This window comes from Myodes glareolus, chromosome 27 (assembly GCF_982192425.1).
Source record: "Myodes glareolus chromosome 27, mMyoGla1.1, whole genome shotgun sequence".
In the NCBI taxonomy this organism is placed as follows: Eukaryota; Metazoa; Chordata; class Mammalia; order Rodentia; family Cricetidae; genus Myodes; species Myodes glareolus.
In genome coordinates this window covers 14,245,358-14,269,758 of record NC_142052.1, presented here as the reverse complement: position 1 = coordinate 14,269,758, position 24,401 = coordinate 14,245,358, and the positions used below count along the sequence as shown (strand labels likewise).

The following is a 24,401-nucleotide window of genomic DNA, read 5'->3' as shown; positions in this document are numbered from 1 at the left end:
GTCTTAAGACTGGGCAGTGAGGAAGTGGGCATGGTTGACATGGTAGAAGACATCCCTCGGATCTGACCTTTAGCAGAGAAGGAAAATCCTATCACTCAACATATAGACAGAAGTCCTAATCATGGCTCAGTAGGAAGAATATGATAACTGTGTGCTCCTTAGCACCTGAACTGCTTGAATGAGTAGCGGCAGAGCCTGTCACTGGCTCACAAGGCTATGGGACATGGCAGTGGATGGTTCAGCCTGAGCACCCTGGCCATGGAGGAGCTAAGTAATACAACTTCCCTCTTGGAAAGAAAAGCAGCAGGATGAGGCAAGGCAAGGAAATCCAGCTCCTGACGGCTGACTCATGTGCCACCATCAGGGACACTTGGTGATTGCTGGCTCAAGTTCCCATGAATACCAGGAACTGGAAGATAATAGAGAGAGACTACTGAAGGAACTGAGTGTGAGAGCGGTGTTACTCAGTGACTAGTTCACCTGGCCAGGTAGACATGTGTGTGATAACTAATGTTTCTAAAAGCTTGATTTAGGAAGGACCACATGTGACTTTCCTGAGCCCTATGGTGAATATAATCTTATTGATTATACACTCTTATAGAGATTATAAAAAGAGATGAAAGAAGGTAAAGCAGACAAAGGGTACAAGGTACACCGAGTGTACCTAGGTTTCTGTAAATCAAATGTTGCAAGACTTGTGTGCAGCCAGAGTTCCTAAGGAAAAATTGACAGAAGCTAAAATCTATGCTAGTAAACTTCCAGAAGGCTTTAAAATCTGAAAGAAGCTCATAGAAGGCATAATTGATAAAACAAGATGCAGGAGACTAGGCTTGTGCTAGCGGATGTGAGCTCGGCTGTCAGGAAAGCTCAGGTGTCCCACGGTCCTCACACAGCTCCCTTCACCCTGGACAAAAGACTGCTCAAGACTGACGCACAGCCATGCGGGCAGAATTTGTCTTGTAAAACTATTTTAGAGTTCCCAATAATATTTAAAAATAACTATTATTTATAATTAAAACTTGGCTATTTCTCTGTTAGGAGACAATGTATATATGTCATTGTTTCACGAATGTCCTCACTAAATGTACCATGTTGTGGATGAAAAAATTCTACACTGGTGGGAAAAAAAAAGTCTAAGCTTGTTCGAGGAGGCAGAAAATTATGCCTCGAGATTAAACGGTGTACCGTTCTCTCCCGCAAACAGTGTGCTGGGAGTAAAAGTCGTTTGCCTACGCTGAGCCCTACCTACACCCAGGGCCGGCTTGAGAAAGAGGCACATCAGCAGCTGCAGCCACAGTTTCGGCCTGGAGCCTGCAGACCTGGGGAACCCGCTTGAGCAGCAGGAGAAGCGGACCTGAACACATCCTGCTCCTCCGTGACTTCACATGGGAGGCCTCTTAGGAATGGATGTGGGATGGGGGGAAGGTCGGGAGAGTTTGAGGAGGGGAGGGAGGGGAAACTGAGATTGGTATGTAAAATTTTAAAAAGATTTTTTTCAAAAAATAAATATACATATATTTATGTACATATATGGTAAATTTTAAGTCAAAAAATTTTACATATCAGAATGCATTTGAATAATTACAAAACACACACACAGAGTTTTTTGAGACAGGGTCTCTGAATCCACTTGACCTAGAAGTTACTAGTTAGCACAAATGATTTCCAATTTATAGTAACCGTCAATTTCCTAAATGCCAGGGTTATAGTCATGAGGCACCAGACTCAGCAATATTCTCTCTCTCTCTCTCTCTTTTGGTGTTTTCAAAACAGGGTCTCACTGTGTAACCCTGGTTGTTCTGGAATTCACTATGTAGATCAGGTTGACCTTGAAGTCATAGATCTACCTGCCTCTGTCTCCCAAGTGCTGGGATTAAAGGCATTCGCCACTACACCTGGCAATAATCTTAATCTTTAGCCCATGTTATGGATTTGATATTGGTGTGTTTCAAATTTAAATAGTGCGGTGGTTTGAATGAGCAATGTTCCCCATAGACTCACATATCCCAACACTGTTCCTGAGCTATTGGCACTGTCTACAAAGGTCATGGATGGGAGCCTTCCTTGGCGAACTGTGGGTGGGCTTTGGGGGTTGACAGCCTCACCCCACTTCCAGTCCTTGCGCTCTGCCTCCTGCCTGTGACTGAAGGTATGCTCTCTCAGCGGCCTTCTCTGGCCTCCTATTGCTGTGCCTCCCCCTCCATTGTGAACTCACCCTCAACTGTAAGCCAAAATAAACCCTTTTTCTGGAAATCACGTTGAGTCATGGTCATCACAACACGTAATGTTGATGCAAAAACACAGCTCTCACCTCAGTGGGGACAAGAGACAAGTTTATTCTGGAGCAAATATGAGTGAACATGGCCTGGGAAGACAGGCATAGTGTCAAATTCCAGGTCCCAGGGCGGAAGCAGTTTACAGTAACAGAACAAAGAACACTTTGCAAACGCATGAGTACTAACATTAGGTAGGTGCTGCAGCAAAGCAGGGCAGTACTGTCTGTAGGCCAGATACCATATACGGACACTCGGCCTTTCAGTCGGGGGAAGCTGCAGCTTTCTAATACCTTCCAGGAGGTTTTTATCCATTATTCACAAGATGTTAGGTCCTCACAAAGATGGGAAGGAATGGCTATTTAGGGAGCTAAAGAGAACCCAACATAAATTGCAATTAGACTCTGAACCTATAATGTTCCAACTGCTTCAGGGCCATTGAAGTTCTAATTGATCAGTCTTGCAGATTTGAAGGTGTACTTTCTTTCTTGGAACTTTTGTTCAGAGTTTCCCTGTTTCACATTCTGTTGATGTGGAGGCCACATACCATTTATTAAATATTATAATATGTCCCTCATAGCTAGGAAGACCCATTCCTCAGATCTGATATAGACAGGGCTAGGTAGCAGGCAGAACAATGGTTTTAGCCATTATGATCTGATTCTCCTGCCCTTTTCACTCTTCTGCAGCTACAGCTGATGTGACATTTGCATGGAACATATAATTAGAGTTGAAATAATCAAAAAAAGTTTTGAGTGAATGTGAAAGATGAAGGAAACATGCAGGGTGGGAGAGAAAGAGAAAGAGAGAAAGGAAAGAAAAGTTATTCCCCAAAGTCATAAGATTGCTGAATGAAAATCTAATGATGGGGTAAGCTACTTCCTTGTGAGTTATTGGTCAAGGATTCTTCCTAAAGTAGTCCAAACAATAAAGGCCATTGCCACTGCTACTGGTTGCATGCAAGAATTACATCGTAGATCCATACATAGTATTGATACCATATGTTTTGGTCATAGGACATGAAGAAATTGAACTGCGACTGAACTGGAAACTTTCTCCCTGCTCGCTGGGTTTATAGAGCCAGAGGCATTAGCAGGCTGCAAAGGGAGAACAGTTGTCAACGGCCCTCCCTAGCTAGACACACTGCAACTACACAGAACCAACATTTTGTGAAAAATATACCCATGAATACAACCAGGGCACAACTGTTCCAGATGCAACCAGTGTCTGTTCGTCTTGAAGGCCTACTCCATAAAATATCCATATCTGGAACTGAGAGCCAAATGGAAAGCCCATGACTGGAGAGGTCATGGCCTCAGTGGGGATGCAGCTACCACTGCCTTGTTACATCGATGGAATCTGCTTGGTAAACACCTTCTAAACACTTCCAAGACGACTGCTGCTCAGGCATACTTGCTCATCATACTCCTCCATCGGTCACAGATGGAGGGAACTAATCCAGCGTCTACATCAGCCCCCTCCAAGACTCAAGGGAAATGCTGAAGGGAAGGCAGAAAGAACTGAAGAGCTGGATGAAGGGGTGCAGCGTTGTGTAGAAATTTCCTTCTAATTGAAGTATTCCCTCCTGCAAAAAGGACTGAAGGTCCTAAGGCTCAGGAAGTAAACAAAATTTACAAGGTTTAGGAAGTGGAAACTTAGAAGACCCCTAAAGTCCCTCTCTCCAGGGTTGTAGAGACTCACAGCTGCTGGGAAAGGGGACTCTGGAGCTGACACGCTGCCAACGGGCAATGCAGGAAGCTTGAGTGCCACAGCGTTTCTGAGTCATCGCTCAAGCGGGGAGGGTGCTGCAGTGCCGCAGCTGCCACTGAGTCACCTATACTCCCGTTAAGCAATGGTGTGTGCATACTTCCGCAAATAGTCACAACAGACTCACTGGCTCACCAAGCTAGACTAGGTAGGATTGTTTCTCTGGTCTGTTATCAGTGATAGCTAGGTAAATAGGTATTTGTTCCCATCTCTCCAGGAAGCCTCATAACAACTTCCTAGGGAAGTGGTATTTCCCCAATTTAACTCCATAAAGTCTTACATCTAAAGCCAGTCTAGTAAAGGTGTTCAGAAACAGAGCTACTTGCAACCATCTGTCTAATCGTAAGGAAAAACAATGGTGGAGGTTTCAAAATACTGAGGTGTCAAATTAACCATGGAGAAATCACTTGCTAGTAGACTTTCTTGGCTACCAATAGGTATTACTTAATACACAAAAGCTCTCAGATTGCTCCTACAGATCCTCATAAAACAAGGCTACTATAAAGAAAACATTTAGAGAAACTTCTACGGTGTTTTGACCTGGAACAAGTTGTTCTTAGATGGACATCTTCTTTAGACCAAATCAGACAACTGTCAGCAAGAGTCAGCCCAATTCTACCCACAGCAGAATTTGATCTGGAGCTCCGTTTCCAGTCTATGGCAGATGAGAAAGTGAAAGCTGACTTTTGCTGCTGTTTTGAAACAGGTTGTCATTTAGCCCCGGCTGTCCTCACACTCACGATGTACAGAGTCAGGCTCTGAATTCTTGATCCTACAGCTTCTACCTCCTAAGTGCTGAGGTTATATGGTGAGTCACCACACCAGGCTCGAGAGTAGACATTTTAAAGCAGGTATAACAATCTAATGTAACTGTGAAACTTTTTTATGCTTTGCAAATCATCTATATATAAATGTTCAAAAAACAAATAGCCACCAGCATAAAATTGATTATTACACACAGATAGGTTTGAGGTTTGAGTACTGGTTCCTGTCTGTTGTAATAAGGGATTATCCCATCTGATCTTCTTAATAACCTAATGAGGTGGAATCATTCCCATTTTTAAAGGGAAGAGATGTAAGATGGTAATCAAGGTGAAACTCGCTCTGTATATTGGCAGAAATAAGGCTAACTTGGCCCTCCTAATTCTATTAATGGCCTCTGAATCTACAGGAATTGACAGTATCTACAGATAATAATATAAGGCAGAGAATAATGGCTTCCTCAATAATGTCCATGTCTTAGTCTCAGAAACCTTAGAAGAGGCTACCTTAAACGGCAAAGAGACTTCCAAATGTAGTTAAGGATCTTAAAAGGAAATTGTCCTAGTTAGTTCGTGTCAACTTGACTTGTCACAGACAGTGTTGTCTGGGAAGACGGAGCGCCAACTGAGAAACTGCCTTTGTAAGCTAGCCTGTTGGCAAGCCTGTGTGGCATTTTCTTGATTAATGATACCTGGGAGGGCCCAGTCCATGGAGGGCAACGCCACCTCTAAGCATGTGGTCCTGAACTGGAAAAGAAAGGCAGCTGAGCAGGTCACAGGGAGCAAGCTGGTAAGCAGTGCTCCTTCATCTCAGCTTCAGCTCTGCCTCCAGGTTTCTGCCTTGAGTTCCTGCTCAACTTCCTTCCATGGTGAACTATAAACTGTAATCTGAAATAGGCCCACTGATCCCCAGTGGGTTTTACTGGTCATGGCATTTTATCATGGCAAAACAAAAAGGAAATGAAGACAGGAGTATTTAATACCCGGATAGGTTCAGTGTGATCATTAGGACCTTATAAGGGGAGATGGGAGTGAGGAGGAGGAGATGCTATGACAGAGCAGAGGTGAGAGGGCCGCCACTGGCAGGCACCAGTGCATGAACCAATGGTCTGCAGGAAGCCTATAGCAGGTGGAAAGTCAAGGTAATGGGCCCCTCACCTCCCTCCTGAATCTTTAGTGTTCCAGTCCCTGCTGGGACGGTGACATTAGCCAAGTGAGCTTCTGGTCTCTAGAACCATCAAACTTACCTGAGCTGGTCTGTGACACCTTGTTAATGTGGCAAGAGGAAGGAACCCAGCACATTTTCTAGTGTTTCCAGAAGAATGAAATGAACATGCACACACACATAAATAAAGGATACATATCCATTCTGATAGTATTGTACCAGTTTTGTGACAGTATTAAGTTGTTTTTCTTCTAAGTCATCCTAAAACAAATGGTCTGTTAGTTCTTTTGTGCCACTTAATAGGTTAAGATTTTAAAAATATTATTGTATATAAACACATTGAAATTACTAAGTAATTCTTACATAAAAAGCAAATTATATATGGATACAACATTACATAAAGAAAAGAGAACAAGAAAGGCTGACTATAAGAGGATAAGGAAGAATTGAATTCAGTAATGAACATGAATGATCAAAGAAGAAATAAAGCAAATTGTTTCTCTAGTAATCTGTAATAGAGTTTTTGTTTTGGTGATGGAAAAATGCAAAAAAATACTAAAAAGGGAAACAAGGCTTCATGTGAAGCCTCACAGCTTCTGTCCTGAACACCAATCCTGACCATATGGAAGCTCACTGGATGATACAGACTTTCGATATGGTTAATATGTCTCGACACAGTAATATGTTTCCAAAACTCATGTGTCAACTATAAGCAAGTCCCTGATATGTGCCTCTCTTTCATCTCACACTTACTTATTGTACTTGTGTGTGTGTGTACATGCATGTATCCTATGGCACACATGAGGACATCAGTGGACAACATTCGGGGGGTTTTCTCTCCTACCACCATGTGGGTTCTGGGGATTAAAATCAAGTACTCAGTTTTGATAGCAAATGCCTTTACCCAAAGAGCTATTTTGCTTGCTTCTACCCCTTTTCAAATTAAACTGTCCATGAAAAGTTCTTGCACTTTTTTTTAATTTTCCATTCTAACTTCAAAACCAAAACCAAAACAACTGTAAGGAACTCTCCGTAGTTGTGTTTTATTTTTTAATGCAGATGTATTTGTAACTTAAACTTCACAAAAACCAGCCATAAAAAGATAAATTACTTTTGTAGTTGTTTATTTTCCTTCTCTAAAAAGGTAGAGACTAAAAATGTTAAAACAATAGCTAAATGTTTGTGTTTACTAATCACAGAATGTTACTTTTTTAGGAGGCTATACCTGAGTCAATCTATTTCCTATTTATTAAAAAATGTGCACTCATATTTGAAAATGACTACCGGTAATTCTATAGTGAGTGCTAGGTCTGAGGCACATACCAATAGGTAAGTAGCATTAGGTGAGTGCTGGTGTAAACATGTATGTAAACACATGTACACATACACAGTATACATACAAATGTATACATACACGGTTAGTACATCTTTTCCCAATACATTCTTTTAGTCTTATAAAAGAAAAAGACAAACTATTTTCTTTGTATTCTCATCATTTTTCTCAGAAAAAATCATATATATATACATATATATGTATATATTTATATGTATAAATCTGTTTACATGTCCTAACTCGGATTAGAAATTTTCTCTAGTTCTTTAGTGTCCTTTTGCTACTATGTCTCTTCTCCAGTCCTATTTATCAAGAATTATTAGCACAGGATAGATGGCTCTTTCTCTACCCTTGAGGATAACCCAGAATCGAAAGTCCATTCTCTACTCTTGCAGGTCCTTCTGATCATAGCCAATAGAGTTGGGTTTAACCTTCTTATGAAAACAAATAGTTCCTTAACTATAAAGCATATATTGTGGGCAAAGGTTTCAACAAAAGAGGTGGACAACATTTATGTTAGAGGGAATGCCCATTACTGCTCAGGGACATACAAGTTTCTAAGTGATAGAGCAAAGTAACTTCTCCAAGATTACTCACCTTATCATTCTCTTCAAGGAGTTTGATGATACGGTTAAGGTCCATAGGCTTGAAAACACCCTAGAAACACAGAGCAGTTACTACTCCACCCCAAGGGGATAAAGAAATTAAGTCAAGCACACACATTCCCACACCACACCTATAACCCACACATGTGTTCTCTGGAATTTTCACACAGTACATCTTAATCATACACACACACACACACACACACACACACACACACACACACACATATATGCACCCACTCCCTCTCGCCACCTTCCCAATCCCCTTTTACCCATTACATCTTCCTTCTTGTTTCCAGTTCTTTTATTTTTTATAACCCACTGAGTCTAATTAAAGCTACCCATATATACTTGGCTATGAAGTTATTAAATCTGGCATGGGCAGCCTGTGCCCCTCAAAGAAAAGTGACTCTTAGTCCCATCAACTGCCAGTAGCCCCTTGTCCAGGGGTGGGGTCTTGGAGAACCTCACAATTGTTAACTATAATCATTAAACTGTTATATTTACCATTAACAAATAGTTTGGTAAACATAACGTTACCTTTGGGATTTGGAGTTTTAACAATGTCTGTGCCCTGTGGTTACTTTAACTTTCTCTTTTCTTCCTGTGTTTCCAGAATTTATGGATACAGATATAGCTACAGGCAAATAGGGTAGCCTTTTGTGTTACAACTTTTGAAATATTTGCTTTGAGGGTTAGACAAAGGTATTGAAATAAAAACTTGATGCATGATTGTTTTGTATCCAATTTTTCCTTCCCAGATGGAGAGCAGTAAGGATTTCTCTTGTATTTACCTGCACCATCACTTATGTTGCTCTCTACACATTCTGCTCTCCCAGCTTTCCATAAGCTTTAATTGGCAGGCTTTAAGTTTCAGGAATTACTGGCTTACTGTCCTGATCTCAGGTAGCTATCAGCAATAATACAGAAGGCTCTGGATGTCATACAAAAGACTTAGGAAGCCACTGAATATTTTGGGACTGAATATATACATGGACAATGCCCAGACTTAGTCTGTTGACAATTACTTATGTAGTCTAGTTTCTTTGCTGCGTCAGCATGGCAACTGTCATTCTTCTGAGCAAAGGGCATCCGGATTAACACACAACTTCAGGTTCTGCAGACAAGCCTTTATTCCACTTTCTCACACAGTATATATAGCCCTCAGCAGGGGAAGCCAAGGCAGCAAAAGCAGGAAGCTCATCACCATAACTCAATGGCTTAGGGGTAAACATCCTTAGAAACATTGCTGAAAAAAACATGTTGTTTCTGTTTTTATTCCTGTTTTCAACCAAGTGCAAGAGTGCAAAATAGATCAAGTGGGGGTGTGAAGGCCTGCCCTCTAGGGACCCAACAGAACTCAGGCTCAGCCTGAAAATTCCATAGCAATCCATAAAGGCAAACCATAACTTCTACAGAAGCAGGCTTAGAAAAATCAAAATTTGATCATTGACTTCCAGCTGCTCCACTGTTTACCTCCTGATTTCAACTCGGTATCAATCATAGAAAGGCAAAAAGAAACAGTCAGCAAAAAATACACAATTATGCTTCATACTGCGATTACATCCGATGTCCTCCTGCCTCCAGCCTCCCGCGTGCTCCTCATGGCAACCGTTTCCAATCATCACAACCCACCCTCCGTATCAAGCTTTTGTGTTAGAGTTGCATTCTCCGCGAAAAGTAAGCAATGCTGCATGACTCCTCCCCAACAGCAAGTGTTGACTAAATAGTCTCTGTCTTTTTGGGTGCTCTTCCTTAGGGTTTAGCCAGAAGAATGAGATAACAAAATGATGACCATTTCTGCAGTGTGGTGACCTAACTAGAAGGAACTAAGTCAAGGTAGAAGTGTGTACTTCAGCAATGGATACAGACCACAGAAAATGGACTTAACACACCCAGGAGGCTGAATTTGTGGGATCTAATAAGGGCGGGGAGGGGGGTACGTTGGCTTAAGGAACCATAGGAGACAGACAGTGCTGGGAAAAGAGGTGTGTATTGGGGCTGAGGAGGAGCTCTCACAGTTTTCTAGGGACATCACGCTACTGACTGAGCACCCCATTCCCATCTTGAATATCAGCTGCAGTACGGTGCAAGCATCAGGATATCTGATGAATGATACTGGGGCACAGGATTCTGGATCATGGGCTCAATGTACTAACTGGAGGTTTGGGTTAAATTAGGCAACTAATCACAATCATAACATTGAGTGTCCTCGCTGTGCCAGACATTGTTATAGGAGCTAGTAGTATGGAAAGGAAAGACACAAAATCTGCTTACATAAACAATATGCTATGGAGGGCATTAAGTGTAACATTACAATAAGAGATAAAGTAGAGATAAATATTCTAACTGTAATTCTTGCTTGATAACTGTTTTTATTTAAAATATTTTTCATGGTTTATTTAACTTTATTTTATGTACATTAGTGTGAAGGTGTCAGATGTCCTGGAACTGGATTTTCAGACAGTTGTGAGCTGCCATGTGGGTGCTGGGAATTGAACCCGGGTCCTCTGGAAGAGCAGTCAGTGCTCTTAACCGCTGAGCCATCTCTCCAGCCCGATAACTGTTTTGTTATATGTAATTTTACTATGTTAAAGTTAAAGCCTTCCTTTTTGTTTAAAGAGAAAAGGGGAAATGGTGTAGGAGTTCCTTCTGTTTGTGTATTGCTCCCATTGGATAATGAATAAAGAAACTGCCTTGGCCTAGTTGATAGGGTGGAACTTAGGTAGGTGGAGAAGACAGACTGAATTCTGGGAGAAAGAAAGCAGAGTGAGAGATCTGCCATGGAGCCACCACAATCAGACAGGCTAAATCCTTCCCAGTAAGCCACAACCTTGGGGTGATATACAAATTAATAGAAATGGGTTAAATCAAGATGTGAGAGTTAGTCAATAAGAAGCTAGAGATAATGGGCCAGGCAGTGATTTAATCAATAAAATTTCTGTGTGGTTATTTCGGGTGTAAGCTAGCCAGATGGCCGGGACAAACAAAGAGCCACCCTCCTTGTGCAACAATTAAGTCAATAAGTTATATAGCACAGGGTTTGAGTACAATGTTCTACAGAAAACTAAATGGTTATAAAATACTGGCTTGCTTGAGTAGTCAGTGAAGGACTGACTCACAGAGAGGGCACCATTTCAGCCAAGTCTTAGAGGAGGTGAGAGAGCAAGCTCTGTCTAATGAAGAGATAATGTCCATGAAGTGGGCACAGAAAGGGAAAAAGTCTGGGGGCTGGAACCCTTGGCAAACTTGAAAAGTCAGGAAGTCAGAGTGATTGGACCATGAAAGAGTGTATAAGCTAGGACTTAAGTTTCTACTCTGAACCCAGAGTAAAGGTGCTCAGGAAAAGGCATGATAATATTAAGATATATTTCCTTAATATAAACACAAGGAGAACCCTAAGAGAGGCATACATGGATTCTCCTGGAAAGGGGAAATGGACAGAACTTCTGAGAAAATTGGGAGCATGGGTGGGGGAAAAAGAGAGGGCAGAAGGAGAGGGGGAGGGAAGAAAGAATGGGAAGAGAACATGAGGAAATAGGGTGGCTGAGATAGGGGAAGGACAGAGAAGGAGAGCAAGGAAAGAGATATCTTGACTGAGAGAGTCATATGGAGCTAGCAAGACACCTGGCACTAGGTGAATTCCCAGGAATCCACATGGATGACCCCAGCTAAGATCCTAAGCAACAGTGAAGAGGATACCTGCACTGACCTTCCCCTGTAATCAGATTGATTAATTGTCATCACAGATCCTCATCCAGCAACTGATGGAAGCAGATGCAGAGATTCACAGCTAACGCCGGGTCAAGCTCCCTGAGTCCAGTCAAAGAGAAGGAGGAGCAGTAATACGAGCAAAGGGGTCAAGACCATGATGGGGAAACCCATAGAAAGAGCTGACCTGAGCTAGCAGGAGCTCAATGACTCCGGACTGACAACAGGGGAACCTGAATAGGCCCATAGTAGGCCCACTGAATGTGGGGGACAGTTGTGTGACTGGGACAGTCTGGGGGGCCACTATTTAACATCACCTCCTATGTGCTTAGGCATTGTACTGGGTATTACACCAAAAATGCTGCAGAAGATCCTGCCCTCTCGGAAGTGAAGCAAGCAGTCAAAGAGCTACATGGGGAGAACTGGGACCCAGGCTTCCCAGGCCAGCGCTGAGCTTAGACAGCAGCAGCTCAATGGTTCTGGTGTTTCTGTGGGGCTTGAGGGAGCACCTTAAGGCCACACTGTGATTATAGCTGATTTAACATGTTGTAGGGCACAGACATGCCCAGTGTTTCCCCAAAGCTCCTCAGAAGACTGTGACGGCCATGTATGTTCCGGGAATACTCACCAAAAACAGGCCAGTTTTATAGAATAGGAAAAAGCTTACAGAAGGTAAGCAATTTTGAGGCAATCTTACTAGTTATGGTAAGCAGCAGTATCCTGAAAGGAACTGAAAGTGTGTCTAGGAAAGGAAGAAGCCTAACAACGTGTGACACGGCATCTCAGGACAGCACGTTGGGCGGAGAAGAGATGTGAGCCAGCGACAGGCTAAGAGCGCTGACGGTCTGGGCTGAGAGGAAAGGAGAGCCAGCAGGTCTTTCGAAGCGCCACTTGCAGCCTCTTACTTTTTATAACATAACATTATCTGATCTAGTTGTGGGAGGGCTGAAATTGTGCTTCAGTGTTATTGTTTTGCAACTGGCAAGCTTTCCAGGAATTGGTTATGAAACTCCATAGCACAGTTTATACCTTCCTGCTGCTATAGTGCACTGAATTGCTACTCCGAGTGGGAAATGGGTCCTTCACCTAAGAGCACCAGCATTCCTGGAAATCTGCTAGGAAAGGAGAACACGGAGGTCCAGCCCGGAGCTGCTGACACTGAGTGTGAGAAGCTCCGCTCTAAGGGGATGTGTGGTGCTTCAGAATGAGGGAGGGGAGCTACATGTGAATCAGACAAAGGATAATCAACCAGATACTCGTGATTTCCATTTGAGCAAGGAAAATTGCATCGTTACTCTTATTTCTTTCTCAGAAAACAAGGACTTTATCTTTACTGCCCAATGTCGCTACCTTCCAGGGCCAAGAGACCTGGGACTATTTCTAGAAAAGCCCACACAGCACCAGACCTCATGAAGGTTTACTTACCCTGTAAACATCATCAAAGTTTAACATGAACAATAGTAGAAAGAAAGGAAAGCTGTCGTGGTTAGAGCCATCAACAAAACTACATGGATTCATACAATACATGTGGTGGACATGGAGCTAAATGCTTCACTAATCTTTCTTAAATAATTGCAGGAGAAAGGCAGTTACAAATCCCTTTCACAGATGAACAACAGAAGACATTTTTATATGTTAGTTAGTTTGGTTGCTTTGATTTTTTGTTTTTCTTTTAAAAGTTATTGTATTTTGTGGGGGAGGCTGCAAGAGCAGACGATAGATATGAAGGCATGTGGAGATGAATGGGATCAGGATGCATGATGTGAAACCCACAAAGAATCAGTAAAAAGGAAAAGAAAAGTAACTTCACCAAACGAAATAAATAATTAAAACTGATCACTAAATTCTAGTGGGTTTTCTTGTTTTAAAATCTGAAAAAAAATAGTTTTCTTAAAGCTTTAAGAACTGTTCTTGTAGACAAAGCCAAAATTCCTACAAAGAAAAGGTTCACTTAGAATGCTCAAGTAGAATGTCTATGAAAATCACAACAATAAAAACATCACACAACTAAAACTCCGGATTCTGAAACCACTATTTTCCCTGTTTACAACTGCCTTCGAACTTACACTCTACATTTCCCAGAATTCCATGCTAAGGTGAGGAAGATGACTGTGGTTTGGAGAGGATGGACAGCTACTCCTGCCTCCTGCAAAGGCTGTTTCTATGCTGACTAATGTCGCTCGCTGTAGACGACAAGGATGCACTTCCAAGTGCACAGAACAGGGTTGGAGAGAGGGTTTAAAGTGTGTAGGCACTTGCTTCCAACTCTGATAACATGAGTTCAATACCTGGGACCCACCCAGGCGCGAGAGAGCTAACTCCTGCAAGCCGTCCTCTCACCTCACACAGGGGCTGCAGCATGCATACCAGCTCCAATGCCCCTAAACACACACACACACACACACACACACACACACACACACACACACCACACACCACACACACCACACGTACATAAAAACATGTGCAAAATAACCTGCATATTTGATCTGTTCCTAGGTAACTCTATTCAAAAGCCAACTTCATATATATGTGTGTGTGTGTGTGTGTGTGTGTGTGTGTGTGTGTGTGTGTGTGTGTTAGGGTGATTTAAATGCTTCAGATTTTGATTTATAATAAGACAGCCCTTAAAAGAACAGGTTGATAAAACAGCATCTTTATAGCAGGAAATCTTTGGCTGCTACTTATTTCAGAGACTCCATGAGTTTTAATGACAGAGGATACTGTAAGCTTTTGTTGCCCCCCTGAAGAAAGAACGGCGGGCGGTGATAACTGCATATTTTCAGCACAGGGACAGTCTATATGTTTTCTGTGTGCATTATTTCAGCTGTACTAGATTTTACAATCAACACTTGAAAAAGTTTTTTCACATCTACGTATTTATTTTGTACGGGGAGGCAGGTGTGGAGGCCAGAGAACCAGCTGAGGAGTCCGTTCTCTCCTCCCACCATGGGGGTCCTGGCGTGTGGAAGCCAGGCTCTCTGGTGCCCATACTCACTGGGCAGTCTCCAGGACTTACACTAGGCTTAATACAATGGACGTCAGTACTATCGTGATCTCCACTATCACCACCACTTGCCTTTGACTTCACAGCTCCATAAACTATGGTGTGCCTGTCTCCTGAGGACAAGCCAAAGTGGACTGTTTTGAAAAAACTGGGAATATTAAGTGTCAAAAGGTCTTTCTCTGCTGAATTGAGCAGAGGGCTCAAGGTTATCACTAAGTATTACTAGGAACACCAGGCCTCACAGTGAGCAAAGACCCCGAGAGCCAGGTCGGGAGTGGTGGTGCATGCTTTAATCCCAGCACTCCAAAGACAGGCAGGCAGAGCTCTGTGAGTTTGAGACCAGCCTGGTCTACAAAGTAGGTTCCAGGACAGTCAGGGCTACAGAGAGAAACCGAGTGTCGAAAAACCAAAAGAAGAAGGAAGAGGAAGAAGGAAGAAGAAGAAAAAGAAGTTGTAAAACAACTACAAAAAAAAATCCAAGAGTAGACCACAGATTTCTAATGCTAAATTGTTTTCCATTACATTTATTTAAGTAGAAATTCCTTCCCCACCCCTTGCAGTACTTTCTAAAAATGTGAAGGAAAGACAAATACACAAGACACACAGAGCTATGTTGCTTCCTATGTTACAGACTTTTTCTTTTGCAGTGATCCGTTGAAAGTATTTCTCTCTGTAAACCCCTGTTCATCTGTCTCATGTAATTAATCTTTGCCCAAAGAAATCAATGAGAGTCAAACTCACCTACTTAGGGCCCAGTGCCTAGGAATAAAGTGGCAATGTTGAGCTTCCCTGTAGTCCAGGGAGTGGAGAGACCCATGGTCACTTACACTTCTTCGCTTTTGTACAGGAATACCTCCACAAAACTGATGAGGTAAATTCCCCTGGCATTCTCTCTTTATGTAAAAGTGCTGTACTCTGTGGGCTGTTGCATAAATGCGTGAATGCCTCCAGAGACCTCAACCCAATTCCCACAGAAGTCCCCAGCCAACTGGCTGCTCCCAAGTAACTCTCCAAGGGTCCAGGACATGAACGCAGGAGACAGAGTTCCTGACGTAGCTTGAGACTTGTGAAGCCCCAACAGGAATTCCCATAGAGCGCCCCCCCCCAACACCATTAGTGTGGGATAAGGCAGAGAGGTCCCTCAACCCAACTCTAAAAATTTAACTTTGCGTTTATAACAAAAGCAAACCCCAAACTAAATATAAACAAAATAAAGAAAAGCTCTCTAACAGCATCTGCCTACCAGTGAATACAAGCTTCAGCAACAGTATATTTATACCAAGGATATGCCCCTTTAAAACGGATCTACAGTCAAAATCCCATCACAAAAAAAAGTGATCTCTTTATCAAATAAAATGCCACCAAGAATGATTCCTTCCTTTCGTGGCCACAATCCAAAGAGCAGCTAGTCTCTCCAGGAGGACCACGCAGCTAGAGTCCCCAGACAGATTGGCTGACGACATCCAGCCCCCCTCGCCAGCCGCCCGGCCCCCAGGGACGAACACCACACCGCTCCTCTCCGTCCCGCAGGCTCGCTCTGGTTCTGGATTCCACCCGGTTGCCCCGGAGCCTCACACCCTTCTCCGCTCCTGCTGCCGAGCCCGACGGTACCTGCATATCCTCATGCGGGGTCACCACCCCAATCAGCGGGATCGTGCGGGGACTGCTGGACTTCGTCCTGCCGCCCGCCTCGGCGGCGTCAGCCGTGGCCGAGGCCTCCACGGTGGACATGGCTGGGGATGGGAGCCTGCGGTCCTAGGTGTGCCACGAGCTCTGCCAGAGGTCACGCAGCGCCACCGGAGCTAGGGAGGCGACAGACCCGGAAAGTTGGCCGTGGGCCCCGCCTCAGCAAGGCAGCGGACAGCGGACACCTAGCTGCTGCCGCTGCCCACACGCGGACCAGGGCGCCTAGCGCCCCAGTTGTTAAGACAAGCCCGAGCGTTGCTAGGGGCGGGGCCTACGGAAGCCGGGAGAGACAAACTTTGTCAACGGTGGTCTGCAGGTGTGTAAGGCCAGACTGAGGAGACCAGCGAGTGAGATCGCTCGCGGTCTGCTCCGAGAGTTTTAGTGGCGGCGATGGCCCTTGCTTGATAAGTGCCTATGTGGGGCGGACGAGTAAAAGCTGGATATGGGATGCGGTCCGAGGCTTGTGATTGGCACATTGTTGAAAGCCGGCCTCTTAAGCTTTCTCCAAAGATCAACAAGTCAATTTAGCCTAAATTCCCAGGTTTTTACTTCTTTTGTACTTTAGTGGCCGAACTTGATAGTTAGACAAGCAAATGAGGCATCGTACAGTGTTGGAAAGCTTTCAAGCAGTAGAGTGGTTGTCTAGAATGCTGGAACCCCTGGTGTTGGATGTCTAGTATGGACTGGGGTGGGAACTTCAAATTTTGCAAAGAGAAAAACACTAAATTCTTCACTGGATGGGTTCTCCGATCTGACAAATCAACAGTACAATTTTTTTTTTTTTTTTTTTTTTTTGCCTGCGGTGGTTTTTATTCATTCGCAGGTTGAGAAGCAACGGTAATGAAAGTTCTATGCTTCATCCTCAAACACCTTGGGATCGCTGGCTAGAGTACAAACTACACATGCCACCATCTTCAGATGGCTAACTCACCACGAATATGGGCTTACACGATCTTTGCGAGGAAACCTTTATTTCTTCTGTTGTGTTAGATGCCACATTGAGCGGATTTTTTTGGGGGGGGGGCGTTGCTCACTGCATAGTTAGAGTTATTTACTGAGGAAGCGACCAAGTCATGTTATGTTACCGAGACTCTAAAATCAAGCGCAATTATCTTCTTGAGATTTGTGCCCAACCACTCCTGCCTGTGGAATGCTGAGGAAAGATGTGGCTATGTGTCCTCAGCCCGCGAAACGCTGGTAATGTGGGCATGGTGTGATGAACACTTTGTCTGGCTTGCGTTTGCATTTATAGCTTGTTCGCAGGTGTTGCTGACGCGTCTGGTCTAAAGAAGGAGAACATTTTGGGTCCTCCTAGTCAAAATCATACTAGGTCCACAATAAATATTCATTAAATTTTCAAGGATTACAAATTACTTTTAGATTTTGATTTGAGGTAAATTTAAAGCAGTTTGTCAACTATCCAAAGTAAACATTCTAGATCCTTGTCCCTTGAGATTTCCTAACGGTGAAGGCCATTCATAGAAGCTTGTCAAGAATGCAGAATGTTGAACTACTGGTATAAATACTGATCAGAATTTCCATTTTAACAAGTATACAGAATTAAAAGAATTCCCATTTAAACATTTTAACAAGTATACAAAAAAGAAAACTGAGACACTCATGGTGGTGTGTGTGTGTGTGTGTGTGTGTGTGTGTGTGTGTGCTTTCATCATTTTGGGGGGGTAGTTTTATCAGTCTTAGACATCTCAAAAAGAGTGGGTTAGGAACTGGTTTGTACTATTCTATTTGTCTTTGTGACAATATTTGTTTTACTTTCCTTCCTAGAAGCACACCCAGATTTAAGTTTTTAAGGGCTTCAACTGTTTAAGTGTGCAGGTTTAATTTTAATTATTATCCACTTTTTGTTTTTTGTTTTTTCTTTGTTCCTTTTTGTTGTTGTTGTTTTGTTTTGTTTTTCTAGACAGGGTCTCTCTGTACCTTTGGAGTCTGTCCTGAAACTCACTCTGTAGAACAGGTTGGCCTCAGACTCAGAGAGACCCACCTGTTTTTGCCTCCCGAGTGCTAGGATTAAAGGAGTGTGCCTCCACTGCCTGGCTGTTCCTTATTTATATAATGCAGACACAAATGGATAAAAGGACTATTGAGATGTCCAATTACTTCAACAAAAGATAAATAGTAGAAAATATGAGAAATAAGTTTCTCCTTGAGAATAGAAATGTTTCGATATGTTGACAGTCCTGCAGATTTTGAACATCATGAAGATATGAATTATTTTCTTAGAACAAAGTTTTAATACATAAATCTATATACAATTTGTACATTTACAAGTAATGAAGAAAGTTAAGTATATACTTAAAAAACAAATATCATATTAATGTAGTTCTTCTGATTTTGTCTGCACCCTGCCCAAATTAGCAAGTTAGCAAAACTGCAATTATCCATCATGAATTAAGAACATTTTGTAAGTACTTTAAAATATATATGAATTTAATTCTCTCTAAACCAATGCTTCATGCTCTAAATGTTCAAAGAAACATTATTGCTTACAGAGATGGAGTAGTTTGTTTCAAATAAAAAAATTTTATAGCTCATAAATATTAAATAATATTAATACAGTGGGTTAGCTTTGGGGGAAGTTTATAACAGATAAAAAATACACATCAATTTGGAAATTAATTTACTTCTGGGGTTTAAATAGTCTTTCAGATTGACTTACTGTTGCAAGACTAAAAAGTAATCTCTCTTTAACAGACCATTCGTACACATTTAGGCATAAGTAGTGGAGCAGGAAGGACTAGTGGAACAGCCCCCCCCCCCTCCATGAAGTTAGTTACAAATGAAAACTGCATCAACAGTAATCCAGATTGTAAGTAGAAGTTGGGGAACTCTTCATGTGTACTGGAAAAATAAAGTAAGTGATCAACTCTTTAGGTTTTTTTTTTTTTTTTGATACAGGGGTACTACTATGAAATGAAATGATTCCTGAGTGATGTAGGATTCCCCTCTGTATGCTATGAAAATGTTTCATTATCATTGGTTAATAAAGAAGCTATTTTGGCCTATAGCAGGGCAGAATATAGCAAAGCAGAAAATCCAAACAGAGATAGAGTAGGAAAGAAGGTGGAGTCAGGCAGACACCATGTAGCTGCCCAAGAAGTAAGAGGTAACAAACCACAAGTCTCGTGATAAAATATAAAATAATAGAAATTTAAGATGTAAGAGCTAGCTAGAAATATGCCTGAGCCATCGGCCAAACAGTGTTGTAATTAATATAATTTTTATGTGATTATTCAGGTCTGGGCAGCCGGGAAATGAAAGAACAGTCTCCCCTTACACCTGAGCACTTGGAAGGATCAACTATGTATTGGGTTTACACGGTACAGGTCTTTATTGTAAAGTAGGATTCACCAAACACATTTATTCCAATGACATTAGTTACTCAAGTTGTATCATCATTTCACTTGTTTTGATTCCATGGTCCTTGTATTTGTTATCGAAGTCCGCAATAACAAATGTCATGGATCAGGTAGCTATAAAAGAGAGATTTTCATACAGTTCTGGAGGCTGAAAGATTAAGACCAAGGTTTGTGCAGAATTTTCTTCTTGACTTGTTCTTTTCCTCTCTTTCCTTCACATGGCTTTCCCCCGTCCATACCCATATTCTAGTTTCAACAGGATGCCAGTCATGCTGGATTAAGACCCACCCATTTGACCTCACCCTAACTAGCTCTTCCAAGACCAGTCTCCAAAATCAGTCATGTTCTGAGATAGTAGGGGTTAGAACTTCAGTGTACAAATTTTGGAAGATACAATTCAGTCCATAATAAATCCCATCATCTTTTAAGTTAAAATCTGAGTTCTTATGAACAGACTAAGGAATACACTATATCTAGTTAAACCCATATTGTCACCTGTAGAACACTGATATTTTTCAGGATGTCAGATATTAAATTGCTATGCTAATGTAATATCCACTACTATACATTTGATTCCTATGAATCTGTCATCAGATCTCTCAGCTCAACACATCTGGACTGCGAGCTTGAATGGCTTTATGCTTAAAACTCCAAAAATCATTTATTTCATACTTCATTTCCACTCGTGTCCCTCTGTCTCCTGAGATTTCCATAAACACTCAGCAGTCATCACTTTATTTGGAACAGAGAAAGGGCAGAAGAGAGGCTCCTAAACTTGCTGTGGCTTTTGAACATGTATAGTTAATTGCTTGGTTTTATAGGGTATTACCATGAAGATCTGCCGAATCGTACTTTGGAACATTCCATCTGAAGGAAATGAATGGATAATATATCCACTAGCTCAATTTTATGCTGCATCTCCTTGTTCAAAGTTTACCCTTCATTTGGGTTGACACATTAAAAAGGGGCCATGTAATACTTGTAACCATACTTAAAATACTAACAGTAAAATGTTATTCGTCTGCAATTCAAATTGAACTGAGAATCTTATTCTAGGAATCCTGTCAGGATATGCACTCAAGCATCTTCAAGCAAAGCAGAGCCATAGATGTTGGTTCCCCCTGTATGGAACTGCTCAACATGAAGCAGTATGGCAGCAGTGATGGCAGCACCCTAGCAACTCCTTCCTGGGAGGACAGGGCCGCTCTGGGCCACTGGCCAGGGGGCAAGCCAAGAGGAGAGGCAGCAATAGGGATAGATGTGAGGCCCGGCAGGAAGTTACAGAAGAGATGAACAGCAGAATTTTCTATAAAAATGAGTCATGTGTCTTTAAATATCTGCTATAGCACAAACTGTATTAGACACTGGAGACTTAGCAACAGCTAATACTATATCCCCAGATTGCAGAATAGCTTAAATCTTGTAGGTATCCTGATCTAAAAATGTTCAATGAAATGAAATAATCTTCACTACATAGAGGTTTTTCTAAATGACTACTTGTGTAAATACAGTCCCCTACCCAAGCAAAACTAACAGTTGGATTGCTTTCTGGGGTCTTTTTAAAAACAAAGACCAATAGCTGGCACTGCCTCCCTCATCTGTGTTGTGGTGTAGGAAGGAGAAAAAGATGTCCTCTCCCTCCACACTACCACCTTCAGAACTGACCCTTTTCCAGCTAAAAAGAGTTGGGGAAGCAGGCACCGCACCTCACCTGAGCAGCATAATGTAGCCGACCCTGTTGATGAGGGCTCAAGTGAGCCATCCCTGAGAACATGAGCAGGAGTGACTTCGTGCTCCCCCATCAACACCTGAGGCAGGTGGGAGAGCTGGCCCTGAGGGCATAAGAGCAGGAGAGCTGGCTCTGCCCCTGGCCAGCTGCAACACTCAGTAGAGCAGGCCCTGCACTCCTTGGAGCAGCACAATAGAGCCAACCCTGATGGCAGAGGTGAGGATGAGTCAGTCCCAAAGTCGTAAGTGTGGGAGAGCTGTCCCCTCTACTCATCCATAATGTAGCGGTGTGGGCATGGGAGAGATGCCTCTCCCTTATCCCTTGTCCCCCCCCATTCACTGCCCACTGTTGAGGGAAGTCCTTCTGTATACATGTTGCTTTTATTGGTCAATGAATAAAGAATCTGCCTTGGCCTGTGATAGGGTAGAGTAGAGCTAGGCAGGGAAAACTAAACTGAATGCTGGAAGAAAGAAGGTGGGATCAGGGAGAAGCCATGTAGCCCGTAGGAGACAGACGCCAGGGACAGAACTTTATCCAGTAAGCCACAGCCATGTGGCAATACACAGATTAATAGAAATGGGTTAAATTAAGGTGCAAGAGCTAGCCGAAAAGAAGCTAGAGCTAATAGGCCAAGCAGTGATTTAATGAACACAGTTTCTGTGTTTCCATTTGAAAGGTATCTCTTTTGTGTTTCCTGTCCACTGTTCTTCAAAAATTTCTCAAATTTTCTAACTGTGTCTCTAGGGCTTGGTTTTGCTCCCTCGGGTCTGTTAGTTCAACATGTTTCTCCTGCTCCTTTTCTATGAGTTTACCAATCTTTTCTTCAACATCTATTTTGAGAATTTTAACTTGTTTCCGGAGTTCACTGCGTACTTTTTCCGCTTGACATTTTACTTGGAGGTTTTTTTTCATTAGCTTTTCTGTCTCCTGTAGAAATCGTCCTCGGGGAACTGAAGCAACTGCAGCATCTATTGGCCACGCTCCACTGGGCCTGCCATCTCTCTCATCGCCGCCTTCTGCCTGGACAGCAGCTCTCTCTCCTCCTGCACCTGCTGTTGCTCAGCTTCCAGGTCTTGCAGTCTCTGGTTCGCATGTAACAATTGCTGCTCTAGGTGATCTATCACATACGATTTTTCCTGAATTTCTCTTTCAAAAGCATTTTTTTTCATCTGAATGTCCACCAATAATATTTTCGGCTCTATCAGCTCCAGGGCCAGCTGCTCTCTGGCGCTGGACTCATCCTGCAGTCGCTCCTGGAGCTCTTCTAGGCATCTCAGTGACTCCGCTGCTTCCTGTTTCTGTCTACCCGTTTCACACACCAACTGGGTCTAGGTAACTTTTGTATATTCAAGATGTTAGAATTCAATCTGTAATTTTTCACTTTGTTGAGTTGTAATATGAGAGCTGGCTTGTTGGGGTTTCTGTCCCTCCCGGTACCCCACAACCGGCAAGTTCCAAAGAAAATCACACGGAGTCTACCTTAGGTTATAAACTGATTGGCCCATTTGGTCTGGCTACTTATTAGCTCTCATAACTTATGCTACCCCATTATCCTTATCTACGTTAGCACATGGCTCCGTACCTTTTCCAGCTGGGCAGCTTACATCTTTCCTCTCCGGAGGTCTGGGCAGAACTGCGGAGGGAGCTTCCTGCTTCCCAGAATACGCCCAGTCTCTTTGCTCCACCTCTACTTCCTGTCTGGTTTTCCCGCCTATACTGCCTGCCTGGCCAATCAGCGTTTTATTAAAATATGATTGACAGAATACAGACAATTCTCCCGCATCATTGAGTTAACTTGGAAAACTCTCTTATTGTCGCTTCCTTTTCCTTGTTTGCCTGCTGCAGGTTAGCCATCAACTGAGTGATGATGCCATCTCTCGCTTAACAGCATCTTCAATTTGTATGACCTTTGTGTTCCTTCAGGCCACAGGTGGCTCTCCTGGCTTCCAGTTCTCCAGTTAGTTCTTCGATCCTAAGCTGCTTTCCAGCCAATTCATTTCCCATCATCTCCAGATAGGTCTGACTGGACTGATCTTCTCGTGAACAATTATCAATACCAAATTCTTTTTAAACAAAGATTTGATTTAGTTTCTCTATTTGTCCCACTCTCATTGTGAAATCAGGATTCCCAGCTGACTCTACACATTGTGAACTATTTGCTGGTGTTTCAGTACTTTGTTGGTTGATATTTAAGCTGTGGCTCCTGCCAGTACCTCCACCATGAAGCTAGATTCTCAGAAAGCTAAGGAATGAGGTGGATCCAGTTGTCAAAGCCACGGTTTTAAGCCTTGCCATATTGCTTAGCAAATTAAAGACTCATGTGGTCAGAAAAAGAGAGATATACAGTAAAGATAGATTCAGATGGAAAAAAACCCTCTAAACAGTTTACAGTGTGTTTAAAAATATTGTAGGCTTGGGAGACTAAAGAAAAAAGATAAAGTCTGGAGAGAGAGTAGTTGGGTGTGGTGGTACACACCTTTGATTCCAGCACTTGGGAGTCAGAGGCAGGTGGATCTCTGTGAATTCAAGGACAGCCAAAATACACAGAGAAACTCTGTCTCAAAAAAACCAAAAATTAAAAAGAAAAAAATATATTTTAAAATAAAACTACATAAAGATGGAAAATACACAGAAAATCTGGATACTGTGTTATTGTGTTGTCTTTTAATTGTTTGACTGCTAGGAAGGAGCAACAGCTGCTAAAAGACATTTGATTATAAATACTGCTGGATTAATACAACATATGTATTTTGAAAATGCTTTGACTTCAAAATTTAAGTCAAAAGATATGTTACTTTGGAAAAGAGGTTTTGCTTTTGTTTCCACAGGAAATGGAGAGGCTGTGGATTCATTCTGTTAAGAAAAATCAGGTTTGATCAAGAAAGACCCCTTGTAAAATCCCCAATAGGAGCAGATGGCCCAGATGTCTGAGTTCTATATCCAGAACAGCCTCAAGACTGCTGGTTGAGATGATCAAACCTCACAGA

The 24,401-nt window shown here is 42.5% G+C and overlaps 1 protein-coding gene across 4 annotated transcripts in view; it reads right to left on the bottom strand.

Annotated features, from left to right (window-relative positions):
* Positions 1–16,530, bottom strand: part of Cfap69 (cilia and flagella associated protein 69) — a 72,616-nt gene extending 56,086 nt beyond the window's left edge. Inside the window, exons 1-3 of one of the 4 annotated variants that reach the window (XM_048433631.3) lie at positions 16,234–16,530; positions 7,897–7,956; positions 6,162–6,227 (exon numbers count right to left, since the gene is read on the bottom strand). In XM_048433631.3, coding sequence (XP_048289588.3) covers positions 6,162–6,227; positions 7,897–7,956; positions 16,234–16,353 — 246 coding nt within the window. In that variant the 5' untranslated portion in view covers positions 16,354–16,530. Of the gene's footprint in view, positions 1–6,048; positions 6,088–6,161; positions 6,228–7,896; positions 7,957–16,233 lie in introns of those variants that run through there. The other 3 variants (XM_048433632.3, XM_085684215.2, XM_048433633.3) reach the window with 3 other exon arrangements.
* Between the last annotated feature and the right edge of the window lie 7,871 nt (positions 16,531–24,401).